The 27,778-nt window shown below is 50.2% G+C and overlaps 1 protein-coding gene across 1 annotated transcript in view; it reads left to right on the top strand.

Annotated features, from left to right (window-relative positions):
- The window catches only part of LOC119956804 (kunitz-type protease inhibitor 1-like), a 95,697-nt gene that overhangs the window by 55,242 nt on the left and 12,677 nt on the right, over positions 1-27,778 (top strand). Inside the window, 5 exon segments of the mRNA XM_038784243.1 lie at positions 12,199-12,340; positions 15,437-15,607; positions 17,696-17,731; positions 26,646-26,729; positions 26,732-26,770. Of these exon segments, the coding sequence (XP_038640171.1) occupies positions 12,199-12,340; positions 15,437-15,607; positions 17,696-17,731; positions 26,646-26,729; positions 26,732-26,770 (472 nt within the window).

The following is a 27,778-nucleotide window of genomic DNA, read 5'->3' as shown; positions in this document are numbered from 1 at the left end:
CTGTCTCTCTCCTCTCTGTCTCTCTCTCCCCCTCCGCTCCTCTCTCTCCCCCGCTGTCTCTCGCTCTCCTCCCATCTGTCTCTCTCACCCCCTCGTTTCTCTCCTCCCTTCTCTCTCTCCCCCTCTGTCTCTCTCTCCCCCTCTTTCTCTCTCTCCCCCTCGCTCTCTCCTCCCCCTCTGCTCCCTCTCTCCCCCTCTGTTTCTCTCTCTCTCCCCACTTTCTCTCTCCCCCTCTGTCTCTCTCTCCCTCTGTCTCTCTCTCCTCTCTCTCCCCTCTGTCTCTCTCTCCCCCTCTTTCTCTCTCCCGCTCTTGCTTCCCCCTTTGCAACCCTCGCCCTTGCTCCCCCCCCCCCCCCCCCCCCCCTTTCTCCACGGCCTCTCTTTCTCCGGGATGTACTGGAAACTGAATATATGTACAAGTGAGCAGGAGTTTGCTGTTTGATAAGGGGGTTGCCTAAGTCACTCGTCTCCTGAACGAGAGGGATGGGCGGACTTGGTCTTGATTTGCGATTTGCTGCCTGTGCTTTGTTGGTGTAAGAGAAACCAAACCAGCCAGTTCAACCAGGCGCCGGACTAAATACCTTGGGACATGCTCCAACCTGAGCTGGATGCTGCCTTATCCCTCGCGCAACGTCTAACTAAATCCATAATGTGTAGCATCTCCTCAAAATCCACATTGACCATGATATGAACCCGACACCTGCTGACAGGCGGAAGAAAGGGTGGTTACCTTAAGAATTATAAACGGGTACATATCCCCAACCTCTGTATGCACGCCCGATTTCTAGTCGTACCAAATTTGAAGTCATACCAGTGATTCACCCCGGGCAAACGGGTGACAGAATTCACATATTTGAATCAGGCTGCTTCCAGAAGGTATTGTGCTTTGTTTTCTTACAACACTCCTTGTGGATCAGAAGGAGCAGGAGTGTGTCTATCACCCTCAGCTCCTCCGGGAAGCCTTGGGCCTTCCGATCACTTCCACCGGTCTTTGCTGCCACCCCACCCCACCACCATGACCATGACCACTTTGGGCAGGATCAGTGTCCTACCCACCAAACTGACCTCTCAGTACCCTCCTCACCCTCTCTCCGCCCGATCCCTCCCCCTCCCCCTCTGAATCCAAGGGATTATCATAAAGAACCACTTGACAACTGAGAAATGGAAGAAGCTATTATCAGGCCCCACCCTTAATTTAAGGCGGGACCACCCATCTCCAGCCATTTTGGATGTTCCCCTGCACCCTCTGCACCTTATCATAAATAGCAGAGCCATTGGGACTTGGACCATCAGTGACCCAAGTGGAAAAGCTGGGGAGGTAGATTTAGCAACAAATTGAAATGTAGATAGAATTTACAGTGCAGAAAGAGGCCATTCAGCCCATCGAGTCTGCACCGGCCCTTGAAAAGAGCGCCCTACTTCAGCCTAAACCTCCACCTATCCCCGTAACCCAGTAACCCCACCTAGTCTTTGGACACTGAGGGGCAATTTAACATGGCCAATCGACCTAACCTGCACATCTTTGGACTGTGGGAGGAAACCGGAGCACCTGGAGAAACCCACGCAGATACATGGAGAGAGTGCAAACTCTACACAGACAGCCACCCGAGGTCGGAATTGAACCCGGGCCCCTGGCGCTCTGAGGCAGCAGTGCTAACCGTAATAAACTCTGGATGTTTAACACGATCCCAAATGTCAGGTTTTTCCTATACTTGGCTTTTAGTTCTTAAAGGGCCAGTGTCTTCAGAGTAAAAGTGCTGAGTAAATGTGTTGGACAGGCAAATGCAAGTTAAATGCTGCACTTGGTGTTTTCTCACATGGCTGATGAGCCATGGCTCAGTGAGTGGCACACTTTTGCCTCTTAAGTTGGCCGATTGTGGGTTCAAGTCTCATGATGGAGACTTGAGCGCACGATCCTGGCTGATGGCCAGTGCAGCACTGAAGGAGTGCTACACAATCGGAAGTGCTGTCGTTTAGATGAAATGTTAAACCGAGGTCCAGTTGGATGAAGGAACTTTCAAAGAAGAACTTGGGTGTCCTGTCCAATGTCAGCACAGTGGTTAGCACTGTTGCTTCACAGCGCTAGGGTCCCAGGTTCGATTCCCTGCTTGGGTCACTGTCTGGCAGAGTCTGCACGTTTCCCCGTGTCTGCGGGGGTTTCCTCCGGGTGCTCCAATTTCCTCCCACAAGTCCCGAAAGACCTGCCGTTCGGTGAATTAGAAATTCTGCCTTCCCCCTCTGTGTACCCAAACGGGTGCCAGAGTGTGGAGACAAGGGATTTTCTTCATTGCAGTGTTAATGTAAGTCTACTTGTGACAGTAAAGATAAAGATTAAGATCGTGGCCAGTGGTTGTTTCTCAGCCAGCATTGCTACTAACAGAATAATGCCCCCACACTGCTCACCGACCACAGAAGGCCTAACAACTACAGGAAAACACTGCGTGCTCCATCTCCAGGTGCACCCAGCTGTGAATGTAGCCACGATTGAGGGGCAAACAGTCAGGTCGGATGACCCCCTCAACCATCCACTGCCCGGACCTGTTGAAGGTCACATTGGTCAGGTGCAGGCTTACGAGGAGGTCCTCCTCCCAACCCACCCTTGGGGTGACCAAAGATCAGGGGTGCTGAAGTGCAACGAAATGTTGAGGAGCAGCCGCTTCAAATAATAAAAAAACGTGCTGCAACCTCGGGCAATCTACATAAAAGGTGGAACACGGCCTTCACCAGGCCGCAAAAAAGCCTGGGAGTCGTCGAACTATCTTAACCTACGATTGCATGACACTGCTGCACGCACCACCCTCCGCGCCAGGATCCGATGGAGAAAGGGAGGCTCTCACATAGAAAGTCCTCCACTGAGGACCTCCCCCACCTAACCCGCACATCATTGGGTTGTGGGATGAAACCGCTGTACCCACGCAGACACGGGGAGATTGTGCAAACTCCATACAGTCACCCAAGGCCGGAATCAAACCCAGATCCCTGGTGTTGTGAGGTAGCAGTGCTAACCACTCTACCGCCCCTGTTCCTAGTTTCTATGTTTCTCCCCCACACCCCTCCTCATCGGTTGCCCACCCTACTTACATGTGTTTACTTTAATGCACGTTAGCTGTGTATCTTAACAATAGAAGAAACATCCGAGTAACACCAGCCAGCGTAAAAGTTATTGAGATCATGAGTAGCATCTGATTGGTGTGGTATCCTGGCATTGGCTCACTTCACATAAACTGGAGACCAGGCCTTGGATCCTGCTTTGCTCAAAGTCACCCATGAATGTGTTCTGGGAGCAGTGTAGAATTCAGCAAAGAAGTAGCAAGGGATTGATTAAGAAAGGGGAAATATATGAGAGTAAGCTTGTATGGACATAAAAACTGATGGTAAAAGTTTCTACAGGTACCTGAAGAGAAAAAGATTGGTGAAGACAAATGTCCCTTACAGTCAGAAAGAAGGGAATGTATAATAGAGAACAAACAAATGGCTGAGCAACTAAATACATACTTTGGTTCTGTCTTCACAAATGAAGACACAAATCCGATACTAGAAATGACAGGGAACGTAAGGTTTAGTGAGAGGAAGGAACTGAAGGAGATCAATATTAGTAGAGAAATGGTGTTGGGAAATTGATGGGATTGAAGGCTGATAAATCCCCAGGTCTTCATAATCTACATCCAGAGTACCTAAGGAAGTGGCTCTAGAAATAGTGGATGCATTGGTGGTCATCTTCCAATGTAACTCCAATATTTAAAGAGAGAGAAAACAGGGAATTATAGACGAGTAAGCCTGACGTCAGTAGTGGGAAAGATTCTTGAATCCATTATCAAAGATTTTATAGCGGAGCACTTAGAAAACGCCTGCAGCGAGTTCCAGGCACCCACTACCCTCTGTGTAAAAAAAAAAAAACTTGCCTTGTACATCTCCTCTAAACCTTGCCCCTCGCACCTTAAACCTATGTCCCCTAGTAATTGACCCCTCTACCCTGGGAAAAAGTCTCTGACTATCCACTCTGTCTATGCCCCTCATAATTTTGTAGACCTCTATCAGGTTGCCCCTCAACATCCTTCGTTCCAGTGAGAACACACCAAGTTTATTCAACCTCTCCTCATAGGTAATGCCCTCCATACCAGGCAACATCCTGGTAAATCTCATCTGCACCCTCTCTAAAGCCTCCACATCCTTCTGGTAGTGTGGCAACCAGAATTGAACACTATACTGCAAGTGTGGCCTAACTAAGGTTCTATACAGCTGCAAAATGACTTGCCAATTCTTATACTCAATGCCCCGGCCAATGAAGGCAAGCATGCCGTATGCCTTCTTGACGACCTTCTCCACCTGGGGCTGCTGTAGCTCACAGGGCTAAATTGCTGGCTTTTAAAGCAGACCCTGACAGGCCAGCAGCACGGTTCGATTCCCATACCAGCCTCCCCAGACAGGCGCCGGAATGTGGCGACTAGGGGCTTTTCATAGTAACTTCATTGAAGCCTACTCGTGACAATAAGCGATTTTCATTTTTCATTTTCACCTGTGTTGCCCCTTTCAGTGACCTGTGGACCTGTGCACCTAGATCTCTGACTGTCAATACTCTTGAGGGTTCTACCATTCACTCTATATTCCCTATCTGCATTAGACCTTCCAAAATGCATGACCTCACATTTGTCCGGATGAAACTCCATCTGCCATCTCTCTGCCCAAGCCTCCAAACGATCTAAATCCTGCTGTATCCTCTGACAGTCCTCATTGCTATCCGCAATTCCACCAACCATTGCGTTGTCCGCAAACTTACTATCAGACCAGTTACATTTTCCTCCAAATCATTTATATATACTACGAACAACAAAGGTCCCAGCAGTGAACCCTGCGGAACACCACTAGTCACAGCCCTCCAATCATAAAAGCATTCTTCCATTGCTACTCTCTGCCTTCTATGACCGAGCCTGTAATGTATCCATCTTGCCAGCTCACCTCTGATCCCGTGTGACTTCACCTTTTGTACCAGTCTGCCATGAGGGACCTTGTCAAAGGCCTTACTGAAGTCCATATAGACAACATCCACTGCCCTATCTGCATCAACCATCTTTGTGACCTCTTTGAAAAACTCTATCAAGTGAGACACGACCACCCCTTCACAAAACTGTGCTGCCTCTCGCTAATATGTCCACTTGCTCCCAAATGGGAGTAGATCCTGTCTCGAAGAATTCTCTCCAGTAATTTCCCTACCACTGACATAAGGCTCACCGGCCTGTAGTTCCCTGGATTATCCTTACTACCCTTCTTAAACAAAAGGAACAACTTTGACTATTCTCCAGTCCTCCGGGACATCACCTGAAGACAGTGAAGATCCAAAGATTTCTGCCAAGGCCTCAGCAATTTCCTCTCTTGCCTCCTTCAGTATTCTGGGGTAGATCCCATCAGGCCCTGGAGACTTATCCACCTTAATATTTTTCAAGACGCCCAACACCTCACCTTTTTGGATCTCAATGTGATACAGGCTATCTACACACCCTTCTCCAGACTCAACATCCACAAATTCCTTCTCTTTGGTGAATACTGATGCAAAGTATTCATTTAGTACCTCGCCTATTTCCTCTGGCTCCACACATAGATTCCCTCCCCTGTGCTTCTGTGGGCCAACCCTTTCCCTGGCTACCCTCTTTCCTTTTATGTACGTGTAAAAAGCCTTGGGATTTTCCTTAACCCTATTTGCCAATGACTTTTCGTGACCCCTTTTAGCCCTCCTGACTCCTTGCTTAAGTTCCTTCCTACTTTCCTAATATTGCACACAGGCTTCATCTGTTCCCAGTCTTCCAGCCCTGACAAATGCCTCCTTTTTCTTTTTGACGAGGCCTACAATATCTCACGTTTTCCAAGGTTCCCGAAATTTACCAAATTAATCCTTCTTCCTCACAGGAACATGCCGGTTGAATTCCTTTCAACTAACATTTGAAAGCCTCCCACGTGCCAGATGTTGATTTACCCTCAAACATCCGCCCCCAATCTAAGTTCTTCAGTTCCCGCCTAATATTGTTATAATTAGCCTTCCCCCAATTTAACACATTCACCAGAGGGCCACTCTTATCCTTGTCCACCAGCACTTTAAAACTTACTGAATTGTGATCACTGTTCCCAAAATGCTCCCCTACTGAAACTTCTACCACCTGGCCGGGCTCATTCCCCAATACCAGGTCCAGTACAGCCCCTTCCCTAGTTGGACTATCTACATATTGTTTTAAGAAGCCCTCCTGGATGCTCCTTAAAAACTCTGCCCCGTCCAAACCCCAAGCACTAAGTGAGTCAAAGTCAATATTGGGGAAGTTAAAGTCTCCCATCACAACACCCCTGTTGATTTTTACTCCTTTCCAAAATCTGTCTACCTATCTGCTCCTCTGTCTTCTGCTGGCTGTTGGATGGTCTGTCGTAAACCCCCAACATTGTGACTGTACCCTTCTTATTCCTAATCTCGACCCATATAGTCTCGCTGCCCTCGGAGATGTCGTCCTGCAGTGCAGCTGTGATATTCTCCCTAACTAGTAGCACAACTCCACCACCCCTTTTGCATCCCCCTCTAACCCGCCTAAAAGTTTTAACGTTCAGCTGCCAATCCTGTCCTTCCCTCAACCAGATCTCTGTAATGGCAACAACATAATGGGCGGGATTCTGCGGCAGAGTGTCCATGCCGTCGTAAACCCCGTCGCATTTTGCGACGGTGTGAACGGGCCGACCCCACGACTATTTCTGGCCCCAACAGGGGGGGCAGCAGGGCACTGGAGCGGTTAACACCGCTCCAGCTGCTGATCCCGGCACGTACTGGGCGCCGCGGAATCCACGTATGCGCAGTGGCGCTGGCGGGATTCGGCGTTTTCACGACGGCTGCTCAGCCCATCCTGAGCCGAGAATTGGCGGGCCGGCCCCGTAGAGCAACCGGCGCAGCGCCAAACTTACTGATGCTGGCGTCGGGGTGGCGTGGCGCGATTCACGCTGGTTGGGGGGGATTCTCCGGCCAGGCCCCGGCATGAGGGAATCCCGCCCCATAGTTCCAAGTACTAATCCAAGCTCTAAATTCATCTGCCTTACCTGTTAAACTTTGTGCATTAAAACATATGCATTTCAGGCCACCAGTCCCGCTGTTTTCAGCACCATCTCCCTGTTTGCTCTACCTCAGAGCCATACTGGCCCTATTTCCTAGTTCTCCCTTGAATCATTTCACCTTCTGACCTATTGCTCCAGTACCCACCCCCCTGCCATGCTAGTTTAAACCCTCCCGTGTGACACTAGCAAACCTCACGGCCAGGATATTTATGCCTCTCCAGTTTAGATGCAACCGTCCTTCTTATACAGGTCACACCTGCCCTGGAAGAGCTCCCAGTGGTCCAGATAACTGAAACCCTCCCTCCTACACTAAGCTGTTTAGCCACATGTTTAACTGCTCTATCTTCCTATTTATAGCTTCACTGGCACGTGGCACAGGGAGTAATCCCAAGATTTTTACCCTTGAGGTCCTGTCTTTTCATTTTCTGCCTCGCTCCCTGAACTCCTGCTGCAGGACCTCACCCCTCTTCCTGCCTATGTCGTTAGTACCAATATGTACCACAACCTCTGCCTGTTTGCCCTCCCCCTTTAGGATGCCCGCTACCCGTTCTGAGACATCCTGGACCCTGGCACCATGGAGGCAACATACCATCCTGGAGTCTTTTTCATGCCCACAGAAGCGCCTATCTGTGCCCCTGACGATAGAGTCCCTATGACTATTGCTCTTCTGCGCTTTGACCCTCCCTGCTGAACCTCAGAGCCAGCCGTGGTGCCACTGCTCTGGCTGCTGCTCTTTTCCCCTGATAGGCTATTCCCCCCAACAGTATCTAAAGGGGTATACCTGTTCGAGAGGGGGGGACAACCACAGAGGATTGTATTCATTAGAGTTCAGAAGAATGAGGGGGTGGATCTACTAGTTGCGCTACTAGTTAGGGAGAATATCACAGCTGTACTGCAGGACGACACCTCCGAGGGCAGCGAGGCTATATGGGTCGAGATCAGGAATAAGAAGGGTACAGTCACAATGTTGGGGGTTTACTACAGGCCTCCCAACAGCCAGCGGGAGATAGAGGAATGGATAGGTAGACAGATTTGAAAAGGAGTAAAAGCAACAGGGGTGTTGTGATGGGAGACTTTAACTTCCCCAATATTGACTGGGACTCACTTAGGGGGTGAATCCCATAGTGGCCTATAGAATTCTTAACAGGACTGGGCAGGGTAGATGCAGGGAGGATGTTCCCAATGGTGGGTGAATCCAGAACCAGGGATCATAGTCTGAGGATACGGAGCCAGATCATTTAGAATAGAGATGAGGAGAAACTTTGTTTCCTAGAGAGTTGTCCTGTGGAATTTGTCACCACAGGAAGTAATTGAGGCCAAAACATTGTATGTTTTCAAGAAGCTGTTTGATAAGCACTTGGGGCGAAGGTGATCAAAGGATATAGGGGGAAAGAGCAATTAGGCTATTGAGTTGGATGATCAGCGATGATCATAATGAATGCGGAGCAGGCTCCAAGAACAGAATGGCCTCCTCCTGCTCCTAATTTCTGTGTTATTGCTCTTTAACATCTCTGTGGCACTGGACATAGCCCATTCTTCATTGTCTCTTGTCCCCAGTCCACCTCCCAGACACTTGGTTCTATTGTTACCTGTTCCGCTATAGTAGTCTCTGCTCCAAGAGATGTGTGGTAACCATGGTCACACTGCACCTTTGATTCACTTCAGTGCCATTATCTAAAGCTGGCCCTTGACAACGTTACTCATGGAATAGGATTGACTTCCATACGTATATGTTTTAATTTTCTCATCATCTTTGCCTACACGGCCACACTTTGCAGAGGTACCATCTTTTTGATGGTAAGAAGTCTTACAACACCAGGTTAAAGTCCAACAGGTTTGTTTCAAACACGAGCTTTCGGAGCACGGCTCCTTCTTCAGGTGAAGAAGGATTCACCTGAAGAAGGAGCCGTGCTCCGAAAGCTCGTGTTTGAAACAAACCTGTTGGACTTTAACCTGGTGTTGTAAGACTTCTTACTGTGCTCACCCCAGTCCAACGCCGGCATCTCCACATCATCTTTTTGATGAGGTACTGACCAAGGCCCCATCTGCCCTCTTAAGTGGACATAAGGGAACTCTCTCTTCAAAGAAGAGCACGGGAGTTATGGCTAGTGTCCTGGCCAATATTTGCCACTTGTCCAACATCACCAGAACAGATATTTTGTCATTTTCTCATTGCTCGTGTGGAATCGGACTGTGCATGTTTTCATAACATTACAACAGTGAAACATCTCAAAAGAGCTTCATTGGCTATAAAATGCCTCAGGATGTTCTAATGCTATGAAAAGCCTTCAGTTCCATTTCCGCCTCAAACATGTCAGTCTTCCGACCTGCCTCTTTCATTCATACCTTGGGCGTTCTCTCTTGTCCATGCCATTTTCCCTCTTTTGTGCAACTTCATAAATCCATATTGTTTAGTTGAACTCTGAAAGGTGATTTTCATCATCATATTATGGTACTAAAAATGTAAAATGCGTATCTTTATTTTCACACATCCCTCCATGGCCTTTCCTCTACCAATCACACTGCTCTCCTCCATTCCTACAGCCTTCTATGACCTCTGCACTCCTCTAATGTTTGTCTTCTTGTCCATCCCCTCGTCCTTCAGCCCACCATTGATGGCAATGCCTTCAGCTGCTGGGGCCTTTAGCTCTAGAATTCCCTGATTAAATCCCTCTGGAATTCCCTGACTAAATCTCTCCACTCCTCCATCTCCATTACTTCCTTAAAGATGTTCTTTAAAACCTATTTCTTTGACTTATTGTTTGGTCACCCCTCCTGTGTGATTCAGTCATGTGACTCGGTGTCGATGTTAGACTGCACACGCCCCTGTGAAGTATTTTTACTGCTTTGACTGTGCAGCGCTTATGATCTCGGCAGAGACCAGTAATTTTTAAAAATTCTTTCATGGGATGTGGTTGTCACTGACAGGGACAATATTTGTGGCCCATCCCTCATCACAGTTCAGAGTCGACCACATGAAAAAAACAAATGAAAATCGCTTATTGTCACGAGTAGGCTTCAATGAAGTTACTGTGAAAATCCCCTAGTCGCCACATTCCGGCGCCTGTCCGGGGAGGCTGGTACGGGAATCGAACCATGCTGCTGGCCTGCTTGGTCTGCTTTAAAAGCCAGCAATTTAGCCCTGTGTGCTAAACCAGCCCCTATTGCTGGGTTCTGGAGTCACATGTAGGCCAGACCAGGGAAAGATGGCAGATTTCCTTCCCTAAAGGACCTGAGTGAACCAGATGAGTTTTTTCAACAATTAATAATGGTGACCATGGGTCAGCGCGGTGGCGCACTGGTTAGCACTGCTGCCTCACGGCGCCGAGGGCCCGGGTTCGATCCTGGCCCGAGTCACTGTCCATGTGGAGTTTGCACATTCTCCCTGTGTCTGCGTGGGTCTCACCCCCACAACCCAAAAAGATGTGCAGGATAGGTGGATTGAGCACGCTGAATTGCCCCTTAAATGGAAAAAAAAATTGGGTCCTCTAAATTTATTTTGAAAATGGTGCCCATGACAACCAATTGTCACTTTCAATTCCAGATTATTGATTGAATTTCAATTCTACCATCTGCTTTGTGGGATTTGAACCAAAATGCCAGAGTATTGGCCTGGGCCTCTGGATTACTATCCAGGAAAATTACTACTATGAAAAATGAAATGAAAATCCCTTATTGTCACGAGTAGGCTTCAAATGAAGTTACTGTGAAAAGCCCCTCGTCGCCACATTCCGGCGCCTGTTCGGGGAGGCTGGTATGGGAATTGAACCGTGCTGCTGGCCTGCCTTGGTCTGCTTTAAAAACCAGCGATTTAGCCCTGTGCTAAACCAGCCCCAACTACACCACTATCTCCCCATAAATAATAATAAATAATGCTCATAACTGTATCCTATCTGAATCAGTTATGTTAAAGATATTCAAAGTACAACATACATGGTTACTTGTACTTGAAACAAAAACTTATGAGCTCAAATTTCCTTCCATTCCCAATTGACCGACAAAAATCTCCAGTCAGCTACTTATCACAAATTGGGAGATTAACCACTTGATCTGGGTACTGTTCTAAACATTCATATCAGGGTTGAGATTTCTTCCCAAGAATCCCTACAGTGCAAAAAGGGGGCCATTCAACCCATCAAGTCTGCACCGACCCTTCAGAAGCGTACCCTACCTAGGCCCACTTGTCCACCCTATCCCCAAAACCCTGCAGATTGAACAATACCTATCCACCTAACCTGTACCTCTGTGGACCTTCCATTTACTTCTCTCTTCCCCCCCCCCCCCCCCCCCCCCCCACCCCCACCCCCCATGACTATCCCCGAAGTTCAACTCACAGTTTCCTCCTTCAGTTATAAAGTTTTTTAAACCCCTTTAGGCAACACAAAAGAATTCTTTTTTTTTTAAACCTGCTTGAAAAAAAGAGACACGCTATTGAGGCTTTTCATCTTGCGCTCATCAGGATGAATTTGCAAGCATACCAAATCTGTTGTTGCCTTTGAGATTTGGTATTCTTGTAAATCTGGCCTGATGAGTCCAAGACGAAGAGCTTCAATGGCATGTCTCTTTTTTTTTCAGCAGTGCTCAAGATTTGTACCGCCAATTAACTATTCAAAACCTAATTCTTTAAAGGAACCGTCACCCCCAAAAGCGTGTCTTCTGGGGAGGTAGTGGTAATGCCACTGGACTGGTTATCCAGAGGCCCAGACTAATGCTCTGGAGACACGGGTTCAAATCCCATCATAAACTGCAATGAATTGAAAGCAAAGCTAGTCTGGATAAGGGTGGCCATGAAACTATCACCATTTGTCGTAAAAACCATCTGATTCACTCGTGTCCTTCAGAGAAGAAAACCTGCTGTCTTTACCCTGGTGTGGCCTACATGTGACTCCAGACCAAAAGCAATGTGGCTGAGTCTTAACTGCCCTCTGAAATGGCCGAGCGAGACACTCGTTTCAAGGGCAGTTAAGGATGGGCAATAAATGCTGATCTTGCCAGCGATGCCCACATCCAACGAAGGAATAAAAAGACATGCAAGTTGTTGTTTCCTGACACTTCAGGGGCACGGTTGTACAGAAAGTGTTGGCTCAGTTCTCACTCTCGCTCTTCCTCTCTCCTCAGAAAACAAAAAATCCGGATGAGAAGGTGGTGTCGAATTTGCAGGTTGGAAATTATGTCTTTCAGCTGACCGTCACAGACACAGCTGGTCAGAAGACTGTGGACAACATGACCATCATTGTCCTCTCGCCCGAACAATCCAGTGGTGAGCACATTTTCCAGCCTGAGTGTATTTTGACTGAAAGGGAGTTTATTCAACCCCCCTCCCCCCCCCCCCCCCCCCCCCCCCCCCCCACCCCCCACCCCAAGTAGTCCTTGTCATAATGGAAAAGCAAAGAAGTTGTGTTAAACCTGTTGGACCACACTAGGATTACAGGGCGCAGATCTGATCTCCATGTCAGTGGTGGGTGGGCCACATGCCATAGACCCATCAGGGTACTGAGTGCGGCCCACGGGACATCTTGATAACCGTTGCCCACATGCAGGGTCGCCACATTCCACTGATTTCCATGTATGTCATTTTTTTACTACCGGTATGACTGCAGTGATACGCAGGGGACCGGTTTTAGCTCACTTGGTTGGACAGCTGGTTCATGAGCAAGACCAGCAGCGCGGGTTCAATCCCCGTACCGGCTGAGATTATTCACTAAGTGTCCGCCTTCTCAAACTTGCTCCTCGCCTGATGCTCAGGTTAAATGACCACCAGTTAGCTCTCCCCCCTCAAAGGGAAAAGCAGCTTATGATCATCTGGGACGATGGCGACTTTACCTTAACTTATGCATGTACAGCAAGGGCAAGTGAAATGAGGGGCGTGATGATTGCTCACAACGTTGACTCTGAGAATCATGCATTCCCTCTGCATCCAAAGTGTAAATGTTTCTTTTGTTTTTGCCATTTGAAGTTGATGGTTTTGTTAATATATAAATGATCAAGCATTTTCTATACCTCGTTGAGAAGTATTTGTTGTGTAATAAATGTATTCAATCTTATTCATTGAGCTGTGGTTAGTGAACAAGTCTGATTTCAATCATGCAGCCCGCTGAGGTAAAGGAGGGCTACTCAGATGGCCCACTCACTAGCCGAGGTTGTCCATCGCCACTCTGTTATGAAAAGGACGTGCAACCACTGTTGATGATGAAAATGTGATTCATAAGAGCGGTACCGGAACTGAGAGGTTTATAACAGGAAAGAGCAAGTCGGTTGGGTGCTTTTCTCTAGAAAAGAGAAGTGGTGACCTTGAAAATTTTTGAAGGGGCTTGATAGGATCGATGTAGAGAAGATATTTCCACTTCATGGGACGATCAAAACCAAAGGTCAATAAGTAATAAGTTTCAGGTCAGCACGGTGGCGCAAGTGGTTAGCACTGCTGCCTCATGGCGCTGAGGACCCGGGTTCGATCCCAGTCCCGGGTCACTGTCCGTGTGGAATTTGCACATTCTCCCCATGTCTGCGTGGGTCTCACCTGCACAACCCAAAGATGTGCAGGTTAGATGGATTGGCCACGCTCAATTGCCCCTGAATTGGAAAAATGTAAAAAGAAATTAGTATGAGAGTCTAAATCCACCAATCACTAACAGTTGCACCAACAGGTTAGCAAAGCCATTAACAATAAAGCAAGTCAATCATTAAGATCGAAATTGAAAAGTAGGGAAGTTATGTTAGAGCCTATATTGAGTCTTGGTTAGACCACAGTTGGAACACCTCGTGCAATACTGTTCACCATGTCATAAAAAGGATATCGTAAGAAGTCTTACAACACCAGGTTAAAGTCCAACAGGTTTGTTTCAAACACGAGCTTTCGGAGCACGGCTCCTTCTTCAGGTGAATGGAAAGGCTTGTTCCAGAAATGTTTATATAGACACAGTCAGAGATGCCCCGGAATGCGAGCACCTGCAGGCAATCAAATCATCAAAGATGCAGAGAGAGAGGTAACTCCAGGTTAAAGAGGTGTGAATTGTCCCAAGCCAGTTCAGTCGGTAGGCCTCTGCAAGTCCAGGCTTGTTGGTGGGGGCCGAATGTAATGCGACATGAATCCCAGATCCCGGTTGAGTCCGCATTCATGCGTGCGGAACTTAGCTATAAGTTTTTGCTCAGCAATTTTGCGTTGTCGCGTCTCCTGAAGGCCTCCTTGTAGAATGCTGACCCGGAGATCAGAGGCTGAATGTCCTTGACTGCTGAAGTGTTCCCCAACTGGAAGGGAACAGTCCTGCCTGTTGATAGTCGCACGATGCCCGTTTATTCGTTGTCGTGCGTAAACGGGCATCGTGCGACTATCAACAGGCAGGACTGTTCCCTTCCAGTTGGGGAACACTTCAGCAGTCAAGGACATTCAGCCTCTGATCTCCGGGTCAGCATTCTACAAGGAGGCCTTCAGGAGACGCGACAACGCAAAATTGCTGAGCAAAAACTTATAGCTAAGTTCCGCACGCATGAATGCGGACTCAACCGGGATCTGGGATTCATGTCGCATTACATTCGGCCCCCACCAACAAGCCTGGACTTGCAGAGGCCTACCGACTGAACTGGCTTGGGACAATTCACACCTCTTTAACCTGGAGTTACCTCTCTCTCTGCATCTTTGATGATTTGATTGCCTGCAGGTGCTCGCATTCCGGGGCATCTCTGACTGTGTCTATATAAACATTTCTGGAACAAGCCTTTCCATTCACCTGAAGAAGGAGCCGTGCTCCGAAAGCTCGTGTTTGAAACAAACCTGTTGGACTTTAACCTGGTGTTGTAAGACTTCTTACTGTGCTCACCCCAGTCCAACGCCGGCATCTCCACATCATAAAAAGGATATGGAAGCAGAACTGTTGAGAGTATACATATCAGGAAAGGATTGCCAGGCTGGGCCTTGTTTCTCTTGAAAATGAAGGCTGAGGGTGTGACTTAATAGAGGTCTTAAAAAAATTATGAAAGGTTTTGATCGGGTGGATGGAGAGAGAATGTTTCCTCTTTTGGGGAAAGAGCGGAATGAGAGGCTGTCAGTATAAGATGGTCACCAAGAAATCCAATTGGGAATTCTGAAAAAACTTATTACCCAAAGAGTGGCAGGAATCTGGGACTCGCTCCACAGGGAGTGGTTGAAGCGAGTAGATGCATTTTAAGAGGAAACTAGATGAGCATTCGAGGGGGAAGTGAGATGAGAGGGCTCCAATGGTCGTTTCTGATAAGAAAAGATTGGAGGAGGCTCGAGTGGAGTACAAACATCGACAGGAACTGGTTTCTGAGCCGCCCTTTCTAGGTAATTCCCCGCTGTATTTGCCTGCCAGTTTTAACCTCTGCTTCTTCATCCTTTTAGAATACTGCATGGTGGGTAAAAAGGTGGGGCCTTGCCGTGGGGCCTTCCCTCGCTGGCATTACTCAACTGACCGGGGGACCTGCGAGATGTTCACCTATGGTGGCTGCAAGGGCAACAAGAACAACTATGTGGATGAGAAGGAATGCAAGCAGGCATGCGGCGGGGCCAAAGGTCAGTGGGCTTTTGGGGTGGCAAGCATCAGTTTGCAGTATCCTGAGATTTGTAGGACACCTTGGAACCTGTGCGTGCCCTGAGGGGTTGAGTCAGACAGCTCCTGGCCCCAAACTCCAATTTTGGTCTGCTGACTCGAGGAAGTCCTGCGATTCTCCCTAAAAAGGGGGCAAGGGGAAAATATCAGTCAGCCCTGCCTGCTTTTGCAACCCTTGCTGAGAAGAATGCTTTGTGGAATGTTTGATGAGGAAGAATTTAGGGAGGAGATAAATGGCGTGACTGTGATGCCCCCCCCCCCCAGTTGAATAGCCCCTCCAGGCGCCCTGTCATGTGTAGACCTTTGATAGTTGAAGGAGAGAAGTGATCTGCCTGTTTGTGTGGGAAAAATGCCCCAGCGACAAGGCACAAGTTCAGGAAAAACGCTGCCAGATGCGAAGTTAGTTGAAGTTAACAGAAGATGATGGTGGGACTCCTGTGTCTGACTTTCAATCTATTCATTATTGAGGAGTTGCCATCGTGATTTTTGCTCTTTAAGATGAGCTGTGATTAAAAACTTGGCAAACAGAATGCCACGCATGTCATACCTTGGATACACCATGTCAGCATTCCATTCTGGTGTGAGCTATCACATGTATCAACCTGGAAGTGTCCAGGGAACTCGAGGAGCTCTGACTGAGAGCTCACTTGGTGCTGGTGCAGTGAGGAGCAGCCAGTCTTGTTGTGTCATAAGGTCCCTTCCAAGGGCAGCACGGTGGCCTAGTGGTTAGCACAACCGCCTCACGGCGCTGAGGTCCCAGGTTCGATCCCGGCTCTGGGTCACTGTCCGTGTGGAGCTTGCACATTCTCTCCGTGTCTGCGTGGGTTTCGCCCCCACAACCCAAAAATGTGCAGAGTAGGTGGATTGGCCACGCTAAATTGCCCCTTAATTGGAAAAAATAATTGGGTAATCTAAATTTAAAAAAAAAAAAAAAAAAAAATAAGGTCCCTTCCAAAACTCCCGATGCACAGGAGGCCAGGTTAACTTCCAGGTAGTTCAGCCAGCTCATGTGGCTGGAGTTGCAGCTGTACCACTGACTTAAAAAACCAAGAGTGCAGATCATCACAGTCGAAGCATTTGAGAGGTTATCGGATGATTACTTGAACAGGGACAATGTGCAGGGTGAGGGGAAATGCAGGGGAATGGCACTAAGTCATGATGCTCGTTTGGAGAGCCCGTGCAGATATGATGGGCCAAATGGCCTCCTTCTGAAACATAACGGGCGCGATTCTCCGCTGTCCATGACGGGTTGGAGAATAGTGGGAGGGCCTTCCCGACAATTTTCCCGCCCTCCCGCTATTCCCCCCCCCCCCCCCCCCCCCCCCCCACGGCCGCACCACGACACGATACCCGCGCACTATTTGTTCTTTCCGCCGCCCCGCAGGATCAGTCCGCGGGGCGGCTGAGGGGCATGACGGCCCGCGCATGCGCGGGTTTGACGCGTCAGCCGCCATAACGCTTGGCGCGCGGACTTAGCGACGGTCGCTAAGCCCGCGATGCCGTGCTTCACGGGGCCGCGCTGCTAGCCCCGCCCGGGGGGGGAGAATCGGGTCCTGGGAGGGGGCACGGAGGCTGCCGTGAAACACGGCCAGTTTCACGGCAGCCTTTACTACTCGCCGCATTTGCGGAGAATCGCGCCCAACAAATCTTATGTAGGAGGCTGTGCCACTTCCGACAACATTCCAATTGAAAGTGAAGGGAAACCTTTCAATTAACGAGGGGCAGCACAAGTGACTAGCCTGGCTTCACAGTGCCAGGGTCCCAGGTTCGATTCCCTGCTGGGTCACTGGCTGTGTGGAGTTTGCACGTTCTCCCCGTGTGTGCGTGGGTTTCCTCCGGGTGCTCCGGTTTCCTCCCACAGTCCAAAGACATGCACGTAAGGTGGATTGGCCATGATAAATTGCCCTTAGTGTCCAAAAAGGTTAGGAGGGATTATTGGGTTACAGGGTGAAAGTGAGCGTTTAAGTGGGTCGGTGCAGACTAGATGGGCCGAATGGCCTCCTTCTGCTCTGTTTGTTCTATGATCTAACTACTTTTTTCATTTCTTCCAGCTGATTCCAAGTCTTCAGGCAGATCAGGCTTGCCACGTGAGTATATGAAACCGCCCCCACCCTCCTCACACTGTAAAGAAAGAACTTTCATTTACATATTGCCTTTCATAACCTGAGGATGTCCCAAAGCATTTCTTTTTTTTAAATAATTTTTATTAAAAGTTTTCACAAAATATCAACAACAAAATGGAAAAAGAACCCCATAGAATTAAATACAAAACAAAACACCCCAGTACCCCCCCCCCCACCCCATACATAAATAATAAATTAACACCCGTCAAAACACAAAGCAAACATAGCAAATATGTACACCCCCTCCTCAGACCCCCCCAGTATTGAACAACAAAAGTAATAAAGAACCCCCCCCCCCCCGGGTTGCTGCTGCTGCTGACCGTTGTCTACCGTTCTGCCTGGAAGTCTAGAAACGGTTGTCACTGCCTAAAAAACCCTTGCACCGACCGCCTCAAAGCAAATTTCACTTTTTCCAATTTAATAAACCCCGCCATGTCGTTGATCCAGGCCTCCACGCTTGGGGGCCTTGCATCCTTCCACTGAAGAAGAATCCTCCGACGGGCTACCAGGGACGCAAAGGCCAGAATACCGGCCTGTTTCGCCTCCTGCACTCCCGGCTCCTCTGCAACCCCAAATATTGCGAGCCCCCAGCCCGGTTTGACCCTGGATCCTACCACCTTCGACACCGTCCTGGCTATGCCCTTCCAAAATTCCTCCACCGCTTGGCATGCCCAGAACATATGGGTATGATTTGCTGGGCTCCCTGAGCACCTAACACACCTGTCCTCACCCCCAAAAAACCGACTCATCCTGGTCCCGGTCATGTGTGCCCTGTGCAGCACCTTCAACTGTATGAGGCTGAGCCTCGCGTACGAAGAGGAAGAGTTCACCCTCCTGAGGGCCTTTGCCCAAGTCCCCTGCTCGATCACCTCCCCCAACTCCTCCTCCCACTTACCTTTCAGCTCCTCCACCGAGGCCTCCTCCTCCTCCTGCATCACCTGGTATGTTGCCGAAATCTTCCCCTCTCCGACCGATACCCCCGAGAGCACCCTGTCCTGTACCATGCGTGGCGGCAGCAGCGGGAATTCCACCATTTGCCACCTGGCAAATGCCATTACCTGTAGATACCTAAAGGTGTTTCCCGGGAGGAGCCCGTACTTCTCCTCCAGCTCGCCCAGGCTTGCGAACTTCCCATCCACAAACAGGTCCCCCAGCCTTCTTATCCCTGCCCTGTGCCACCCCGCAAACCCTCCATCCATTCTCCCTGGGACAAACCGGTGGTTCCCCCGTATCGAGGTCCACACCGAGGCCCCCACTTCCCCCCCGTGCTGCCTCCATTGCCCCCAAATTTTGAGGGTAGCCGCCACCACCGGGTTTGTGGTATACCTCGTTGGAGGGAGCGGCAGCGGCGCCATTGCCAGTGCCTCCAGACTCGTACCCTCACAAGACGCCGTCTCCAGCCTCTTCCATGCCGCCCCCTCCCCCTCTCACCCATTTGCGCACCATCGCCGCATTAGCGGCCCAGTAGTACCCAACAGAGGTTGGGCAGCGGCAGCCCCCCCCCCCATCCCTGCTCCACTCCAGGAACACCCTTCTCACTCTTGGAGTCCCTCGTGCCCACACAAACCCTGGAATGCTCCTGTTGACCCGCCTAAAGAAGGCCTTCGGGATAAGAATGGGGAGGCACTGGAACAGGAACAAAAACTCTGGGAGCACCGTCATCGTGACTGACTGCACCCTACCCGCCAGGGACAGCGGCAACGCATCCCACCTCTTAAACTCCTCCTCTATCTGCTCCACCAACCTCGTGAAATTAAGTCTATGCAGGGCCCCCCAGCTCCTGGCCACCTGGACCCCCAAATATCTGAAGCTTCTCTCCGCCCTTTTTAGTGAGAGCTCGCCAATCCCCCTCTCCTGGTCCCCTGGGTGAACCACGAACAACTCGCTCTTCCCCATGTTGAGCTTGTACCCTGAGAAATCCCCAACTCCCTGAGGATCCACATTACCTCTGGCATTCCCCCCACCGGGTCCGCCACATATAGCAGCAAGTCGTCCGCATAGAGCGACACCTTATACTCCTCCCCACCCCACACCAGCCCCCTCCATTTCCTCGACTCCCTCAGTGCCATAGCCAGGGGTTCAATCGCCAATGCAAAGAGCAGGGGGGACAAGGGACACCCCTGTCTCATCCCTCAATGCAGCCGAAAGTACTCAGACCTCCTCTTGTTCGTGGCCACACTCACCATCGGGGTCTCGAACAACAGCCTAACCCACCTGACGAACCCCTCCCCAAAACCGAACCTCTTTAGCACCTCCCACAAGCACCCCCACTCTACCCTATCGAAGGCCTTCTCAGCGTCCATCGCCGCCACTATCTCAGCCTCCCCCTCCCTCGCCGGCATCATAATAACGTTCAGGAGCCTCCGCACATTCGGTTTCAACTGCCTCCCCTTCACGACCCTGTCTGGTCCTCATGGATGACCTGCGGCACACAATCCTCAATTCTCATGGCTAAGACCGTCGCCAGCACCTTGGCATCTACATTTAACAGCGAGATCGGCCTATAAGACCCACACTGCAGGGGATCTTTGTCCCGATTCAAGATCAAGGAGATCAGTGCCCGGGACATCGTCGGGGGCAACCTCCCTTGCCTCATTGAAGGTCCTAACCAGCAACAGGCCCAACAGGACCACATAATTTTTGTAAAACTCGACCGGGAAACCGTCCGGCCCCGGTGCCATCCCCCCCTGCATGCTCCCTATCCCTTTGACCAGCTCCACCAGCACAATCGGGGCCCCTAACCCCACCACCATCCCTCCTCCACCTTCGGGAACCTCAGTTGGTCCAGAAAGCGGCCCATCCCTCCATCCTCCAGTGGGGGCTCGGACTGATACAGTTCCTCATAAAAGTCCCTGAAGACCCCATTGATGCCAACCCCACTCTGCACCACACTCCCTCCCCTATCCTTAACTCCTCCAATCTCCCTAGCTGCGTCCCGCTTCCGAAGCTGATGTGCCAGCATCCGGCTTGCCTTTTCCCCGTATTCATAAATCGCCCCCGGGCCTTCCTCCACTGCACCTCCACCTTCCTGGTGGTCAACAGGTCGAATTCAGCCTGGAGGCTGCGCCTCTCCCTCAACAGTCCCTCCTCCGGCACCTCCAGTCTACCCTCACCATCTCCCCCACCAGCCTCTCCCTCTCCCTCTGTTCTGTCTTCTCCTTGTGGGCCTAATGGAGATCAGCTCTCCCCTAACCTCTGCCTTCAGCGCCTCCCAGACCGTCCCCACTCGAACCTCCCCATTATCGTTGGCCTCCAGGTTCCTTTCTAAGCTTCCTCGAACCCGCTCGCTCACCTCCTTGTCTGCCAACAACCCCACCTCCAAGCGCCACAACGGCCGCTGGTCCCTCTCCTCCCCCAGCTCTAAATCTACCCAATGTGGGGCGTGATCCAAAATGGTTATCACTGAGTACTCAGTATCCTCTACTCTCGCAATCAGTGCCCTACTCATAACAAAGAAGTCGATCCAGGTACAGGCCTTATGAACGTGCGAGAAGAATGAAAATTCCCTAGCCCCCGGCCTTGCAAATCTCCATGGATCCACCCCTCCCATCTGGTCCATAAACCCCCTCAGCACTTTAGCCGCTGCCAGCCTCCTATCCGTCCTAGACCTGGAGCGATCCAGTGTCGGATCCAACACTGTGTTAAAACCCCCCCCCCCCCCCCCCCCCCCCCCCATTATTAGGCCCTCCACTTCCAAGTCCGGGATCCGACCCAACATACGCCGCATAAAACCCGCATCGTCCCAGTTCGGGCGTACATGTTGACGAGCACCACCCTCTCCCCTCACAGTTTACCACTCACCATTACGTACCTGCCGCCATTGTCTGTCACAATACTCGACACCCCGAACGACACCCTCTTTCCCACCAAGATCGCCACCCCCCCGATTTTTGGCATTCCAGCCCTGAATGGAACACCTGGCCTACCCACCCCTTCCTCAATCTTACCTGGACCGCCACCTTTAGGTGTGTCTCCTGGAGCATTACCACATCCGCCTTCAGCCCCTTCAGGTGCGCAAACACCCGGGCCTGTTTGACTGGCCCATTCAGTCCCCTTACGTTCCAGGTTATCAGCTGGATCAGGGGGTTGCCCTCCCCCGCCGACGAGCCATAACCCCTCCTCGGCCAGCCACGCACCCATGCCCCACGCCCAGTCCGCTCCCCACAGCGGCAGACCCCCGCTGCAGCATGCCAAACTTCACCCCCTTCCTGTGCAGCACCACCTTCGCCCGGTTGTACCCGGCCCGCTTCTTCACAACCTCCGCACTCCTGTCCTGATAAATGCGAACCTCCGCGTTCTCCCACCTGCTGCTCCTCTCTTTCTTGGCCCATCTGAGCACACACTCCCGGTCGACGAATCGATGAAACCGCACCAGCACTGCCCACGGCGCCTCGTTAGACTTGGGCCTCCTCGCCAGCACTCTATAGGCCCCTTCCAGCTCCAGGGGCCCTTGGAAGGACCCTGCTCCCATCAGTGAGTTTAACATAGTGACCACATAGGACCCCACGTCCGACCCCTCCAGCCCCTCCGGGAGGCCCAGGATCCGCAAATTCTTCTGCCTCGATCGATTTTCCATCTCCTCGAACCGTTCCTGCCATTTCTTGTGGAGCGCCTCGTGCGCCTCCACCTTTACCGCTAGGTCCAAGATCTCATCCTCGTTATCTGAGATCTTTTGCCGGACCTCGCGGATCACCACCCCTGGGCCGCCAGCAGCTTGTCAATAGAAGTCTTCATCGGCTCCAGCAGGTCCGCTTTAAGCTCCCTAAAGCAGCGCTGGAGAACCTCCTGTTGCTCCTCCGCCCACTGCATCCACGCTGCCTGGTCTCCGCCTGCCGCCATCTTGCTTTTCTTCCCTCGCACTTTCTTTGGCTTCACCACCACTTTTTTAGTCGCCCCGCTCCTGGTCCAATGTGGGGGAATGTTGCAGTCTCCTTCCCACACACCGGGAAATGTCGAAAAAATGCCGTTGGGGGTCCTGAAAAGAGCCCAAAAGTCCGTTCCTAGCGGGAGCTGCCAAACGTGCAACTTAGCTCTGCATAGCCGCAACCGGAAGTCGTCCCAAAGTATTTCAAGGGCAATAAAGTGGAGACACTAAAATAGTGTGGAAAATATGCGCACTGCAAGCTCTGGCACGAATGGCTGGCTAATCCATTTTAAGTCTTGGTCAGTGGATACATTTTGGCCAACGCACCAGGGAGAACCAAGGATTCTTAAGGGGCTTGACAGAGTAAATGCTGAGAGGATATTTCCCCTCGTGGGAGAGGCTTGGATCAGACGGCATAGTCTCAGAATAAAAAGGGTGCCCATTTAAGACTGAGATGAGGAGGAATTTCTCCTTTGAGGGTTGTGAGCCTTTGGAGCTCCTTGTCACAGAGAGCTGTGGGGGCAGAGTCATTGAGTATGTTTAAGGCTGAGATAGATAGATTGTTTTTTAAAAATATATTTAGAGTACCCAATTATTTTTTTTCCCAATTGAGGGGCAATTAGTGTGGCAAATCCACCTAACCTGCACATCTTTGGGTTGTGGGGGTTTACCAGGATGTTGCCTGGTCTGGAGGATGTTAGCTGTGCGGAGAGGCTGAATAGACTCGGACTGTTTTCACTAGAACGGCGGAGGTTGAGGGGGGATAGAGGTCTACAAGATTATGAGAGGCATGGATAGAGCGGATGTGCAGGCATTCTTTCCCAGAGTGGAGGGGTCAGTCACCAGGGGGCTTAGGTTTAAGGCCCATGGGGCAAAGTTTTTTTTTATAAATTTAGATTAGCCAATAATTTTTTCCAATTAAGGGGCAATTTAGCGTGGCCAATCCACCTACTCTGCACATTTTTGGGTTGTGGGGGCAAAACCCACGCAGACACGGGGAGAATGTGCAAACTCCACACGGACAATGACCCAGAGCCGGGATCGAACCTGGGACCTCAGCGCCGTGAGGCGGTTGTGCTAACCACTAGGCCACCGTGCTGCCCTCGGGGTAAAGTTTATAGGAGATGTGCGAGGAAAGTTTTTTTACACAGTGGGTGGTGAGTGCCTGGAATGCATTGCCAGGGGAGGTTGTGGAAGCAGATACGGCACTAGGAAGTGCTGTGGTATCATGACCAGTACAGGCCTGGAGGGCTGAAGGGCCTGTTCCTGTGCTGTGTTGTTCTTAGTGCTTTCGGGGAAGTGCAATAGGGCTGAACTTAAAATGTTGAGGACTCGAAGTAAACCCTGAGAATGGATTTGAAGGGTAAAAAAGAATCTCATTAGAAGGGTCACATCTCGGTGCACATTCTCCCCGTGTCTGCGTGGGTCTCACCGCCACAACCCAAAAAGATGTGCAGGGTAGGTGATTGGCCACGCTAAATTGCCCCTTAATTGGAAAAAAAAAGAATTGAGTACTCTAAATTTATAAACAAAACAAAAAGATTCACATCACAGTGAGTAGGGTGAGTACAGAGTGGGGTGTTCCAGGACACAGAACTGAGACATCCACACTTTGAATAAAGGATAGAGACCATTTAGGACTGGGATGGTGACGAGGAATGTCTTCACTCAGGTGAATCTTTGGAATTCTCTACTCCAAGACTGTGGAGACTCAATCATTGGATATGGAGATTGATAGATTTCTATGTATAGAGGGATAAGGGATAGGGCGGGAAATGGCATAAGGCTGAAGATTAGCCATGGCTACTCATTGAATGGTGGGGCAGGCTCGAGGGGCTGAATGGCCTACTCCTATTTCTATTGTTCCTAAGTTCCGATTTACACAAGTGATTGGGACTCAGAAGGCTCAATGCAAAATTTGCAAATATCAAATGAGACAGGCAGTGGAATGATAGACAGCTGCTCAGGAGTTGATTGAAATGTTGAAGTTGTTGGTATTCTGGCAGAATAAATGCCATCCCAGACTGGTGCAAAGCATTACACCTCGGAAAGTTATCAGCGATGCACACCATTGATTGGTGTTGGCACAAGCTGAGAATGAAGTGAAAGGACCCTGGCAGACATGCCGCTCAATGTGTCTGATCAAAGTCGCAACACACGTTACTGAGACAATTTTAGAAAAAGGAAATAAGATACTGAGGTTAGTTTCTAAAGGGATTGTTATGAAAAGCATAAGTTGCGTTATAACCTTGGTTAGATCAACACTTGGAGGACTGTACACACTTGACTCACTTTTTGAAAAAGACATGGGAATACTAGAGAAGACACCAGGAAAAAGATAAGGGACGGGATTCTCCAACTCCCCGCCGGGTCAGAGAATCGCCCGGAGCCGGCGTGTCCCGATTCTCCGCCCCCCCGAGATTCGGCGGGGCGGATTTGCGCCGCGCCGGTCGGCGGGTCCCCCGCGGCGATTCTCCAGCCAGCGATGGACCGAAGTCCCGCCGCTGACAGGCCTCTCCCGCCGGCGTGGATTACACCACCTCTGACCAGCGGAATTGGCGGCGCGGATGGGCCGGAAGTCCTTGGGGGGGGGGGGGGGGGTGGTCCGCGGGGGCAATCTGACCCGGGAGGTGCACCCAGGTGGCCTGACCGCGATCGGGACTCACCGATCGGCGGGCGGGCCTGTGCCGTGGGGGCACTCTTTTTCTTCTGCCTTTGCCATGGTCTTCACCATGGCCGAGGCGGAAGAGACCCTCTCCCCTGCGCATGCGCCGGTATGACGTCAGCAGCCGCTAATGCTCCGGCGCATGCGCGGACTTACGCCGGCATGCAAAGTCCTTTCGGCCCCGGCTGGCGTGGCGCCAAAGGCCATTCATGCCAGCCGGCGGAGTGGGAACCACTGCGGCGCGGGCCTAGCCCCTCAATGTGAGGGCTTGACCCTAAAGGTGCGAAAGTGGGCGGCCCGACGCGGAGTGGTTCATGCCACTCCAACACGCCGGGACCCCCCGCCCCGCCAGGTAGGGGAGAATCCCGGCCATGGTTGGTATCAGTCTTGAGGGGTTCTACCATTCAGGAAAGAGTGATTAGGCTGGGGCAAATTTCTTTTGAAGACTGAAGACAAAGAGGTGGTCTAAAAAAGATCTTTAATTAGTTGGTTTGCAAGGTAGGTGTAGAGAAGATGTTTCCAATTGCAGGGGAGAACAAACGAGAAAGCTTCCATTGCTAAATAAATACATTAACAATTTAGGGGAGACCGTTTTACCCAGGGAATGGTGAGTGTGTGGAACCCATTGCCACAGGAAGTGTAGATAGTTGCATTGAAAGGGAAGATCGAAGGGGAAAGTAAGAGAAAGATACGTAGACTGGGTGGGTGCGATGAAAAGATGAGACGAGGCATGAGTAGAGCATGAACAGTCGTGCAGACCAGCAGGACCGAATGGCCTGTTTCGTCACTGTTGACTCTATCCTGCCGTGTGTTACATAGTCAGCAAAGCCCATACCAGTAAAATACAAGTCAGGGGAAGTCCTGATCAGAGGTGCTCTGGTCAGAATGCGCCATGGATTTTGACCAGTTCTACTCACTGACACAAGGCACCAATTCAGGGGTTGGAGACAGTTCAGAAAAAACAAATCTCCTTCCCTTCCCTAGTCTAAGTTAGGAGGAAAGACTGGAGAGACATGGAAAGGTGTTACTGCCTGGATAGGAAGTGCCTGAGAAATAATCTTGTTAAGATGTCTCAGATAGTATACAGCATGGAAAAGATACAAATTCAAGCTGATAAAACGTAAATTTGGGACTAATACGAGACGCAAATGAATGAGTCCAATCACAGCAGGGAGGGGAGAGAGAGCAAGTGGCTCTTCCACTGGAGATACAATGTCTAAACAATATTTTTGTGGCTTCGCTGCTGGTTTGCAATGATTGAGCAAGCACTGGAACTCCATTCCTTCGCTGTCGCACTGTCTCTGTTACTGTGGGTCACTCTCACTCTTTCACTGTTCATCTCCTTCACGACGGCACAGGAGCTTGTACCGAACACCAGTTCACCTGCAAGGACAAGTGTTGCATCGACAGCAACCTGGAGTGCGATGAAATTCCAATTGTGCTGATGCGTCAAGTGAGACAAGCTGCAAACAATGTGAGTGCGGCCTCCCCTTTCCACATGTGGTCAAGGATGGAGGGGGGGAGACGCGGCGGACAGTTAACCTATCTTCTGTTGTGTGATCCCCGCTCCTTTTTGTCAATATAGAGGATCGAGAATGTTCACGGCACAGAAAGAGGCCAGTCAACCCTATCAAGTCAATGCCATCTTTCTGAAAGGCCCTTCTGCTGCTATTTCCCCACTCTTCTCTCCATCTGGCATCTTACTGCACTACAGGAGACCATTCAACTCATTGTGCCTGTGCAAGCTCTTTGATAGAGCTGCCAACTTATTACCCCCTCCCAGCCCATTCCCATGTATTCTTGCTGCATCTTATAGCCATTTTCAAAAGCTATCAATGGATTCTGCTTCTACTTTTGCTTCTGATGGGTGTAATTGCCTTCACAATCCTTGTGTAAAAAGATTTCTAAAAAGGCCATGGCAGGCAAAAACACATTGAAAGACGACGGAATACCTTATCTTAAGACAGACTTTAGGAAAAAGCTGTAAATGCATATCCTGTTTATCGGTTTAAACATAGACTGTATTCGGTATATGATTTTCTGGAACTGTCTTTGTTTACAAATGGATACTTTGCAGATGGCTGCAAAAGGTCAGGTGACTTTTGCAATTTCTGTCTTAAGCCTCCGGAAAGTTTGTGATTGGAAAAGCCGTGGGTGGGAGCCTCCCCCTTGAATGAACATATCAACACAAAACCCATCTGTGGAATTTACATCGACTATTGTTTGTGGTTTATTCTCAACTCAAAATCTCTAGTCAACTAAACTCACCGTGTCCAAGCTCGATTTAATTCAAAAGAGCTGTCGATACCAATTAACCACAAATAGGTGTGAATGTCCATCATCTATCTCCCATTGTGTAACGGTGGCTTTGGACTTCCAAACCATCTTGGATGGACAAGAGCCGTTGTCATGACGCCAAAACCAATTTTAGGTCACATACTGTTTTAATCCTAAGAACCACTGAGAAACCGGTCAGTCTACA

This window comes from Scyliorhinus canicula, chromosome 2, assembly GCF_902713615.1.
Source record: "Scyliorhinus canicula chromosome 2, sScyCan1.1, whole genome shotgun sequence".
Lineage (NCBI taxonomy): Eukaryota > Metazoa > Chordata > Chondrichthyes > Carcharhiniformes > Scyliorhinidae > Scyliorhinus > Scyliorhinus canicula.
This window is presented reverse-complemented; position numbering and strand designations above follow the sequence as displayed.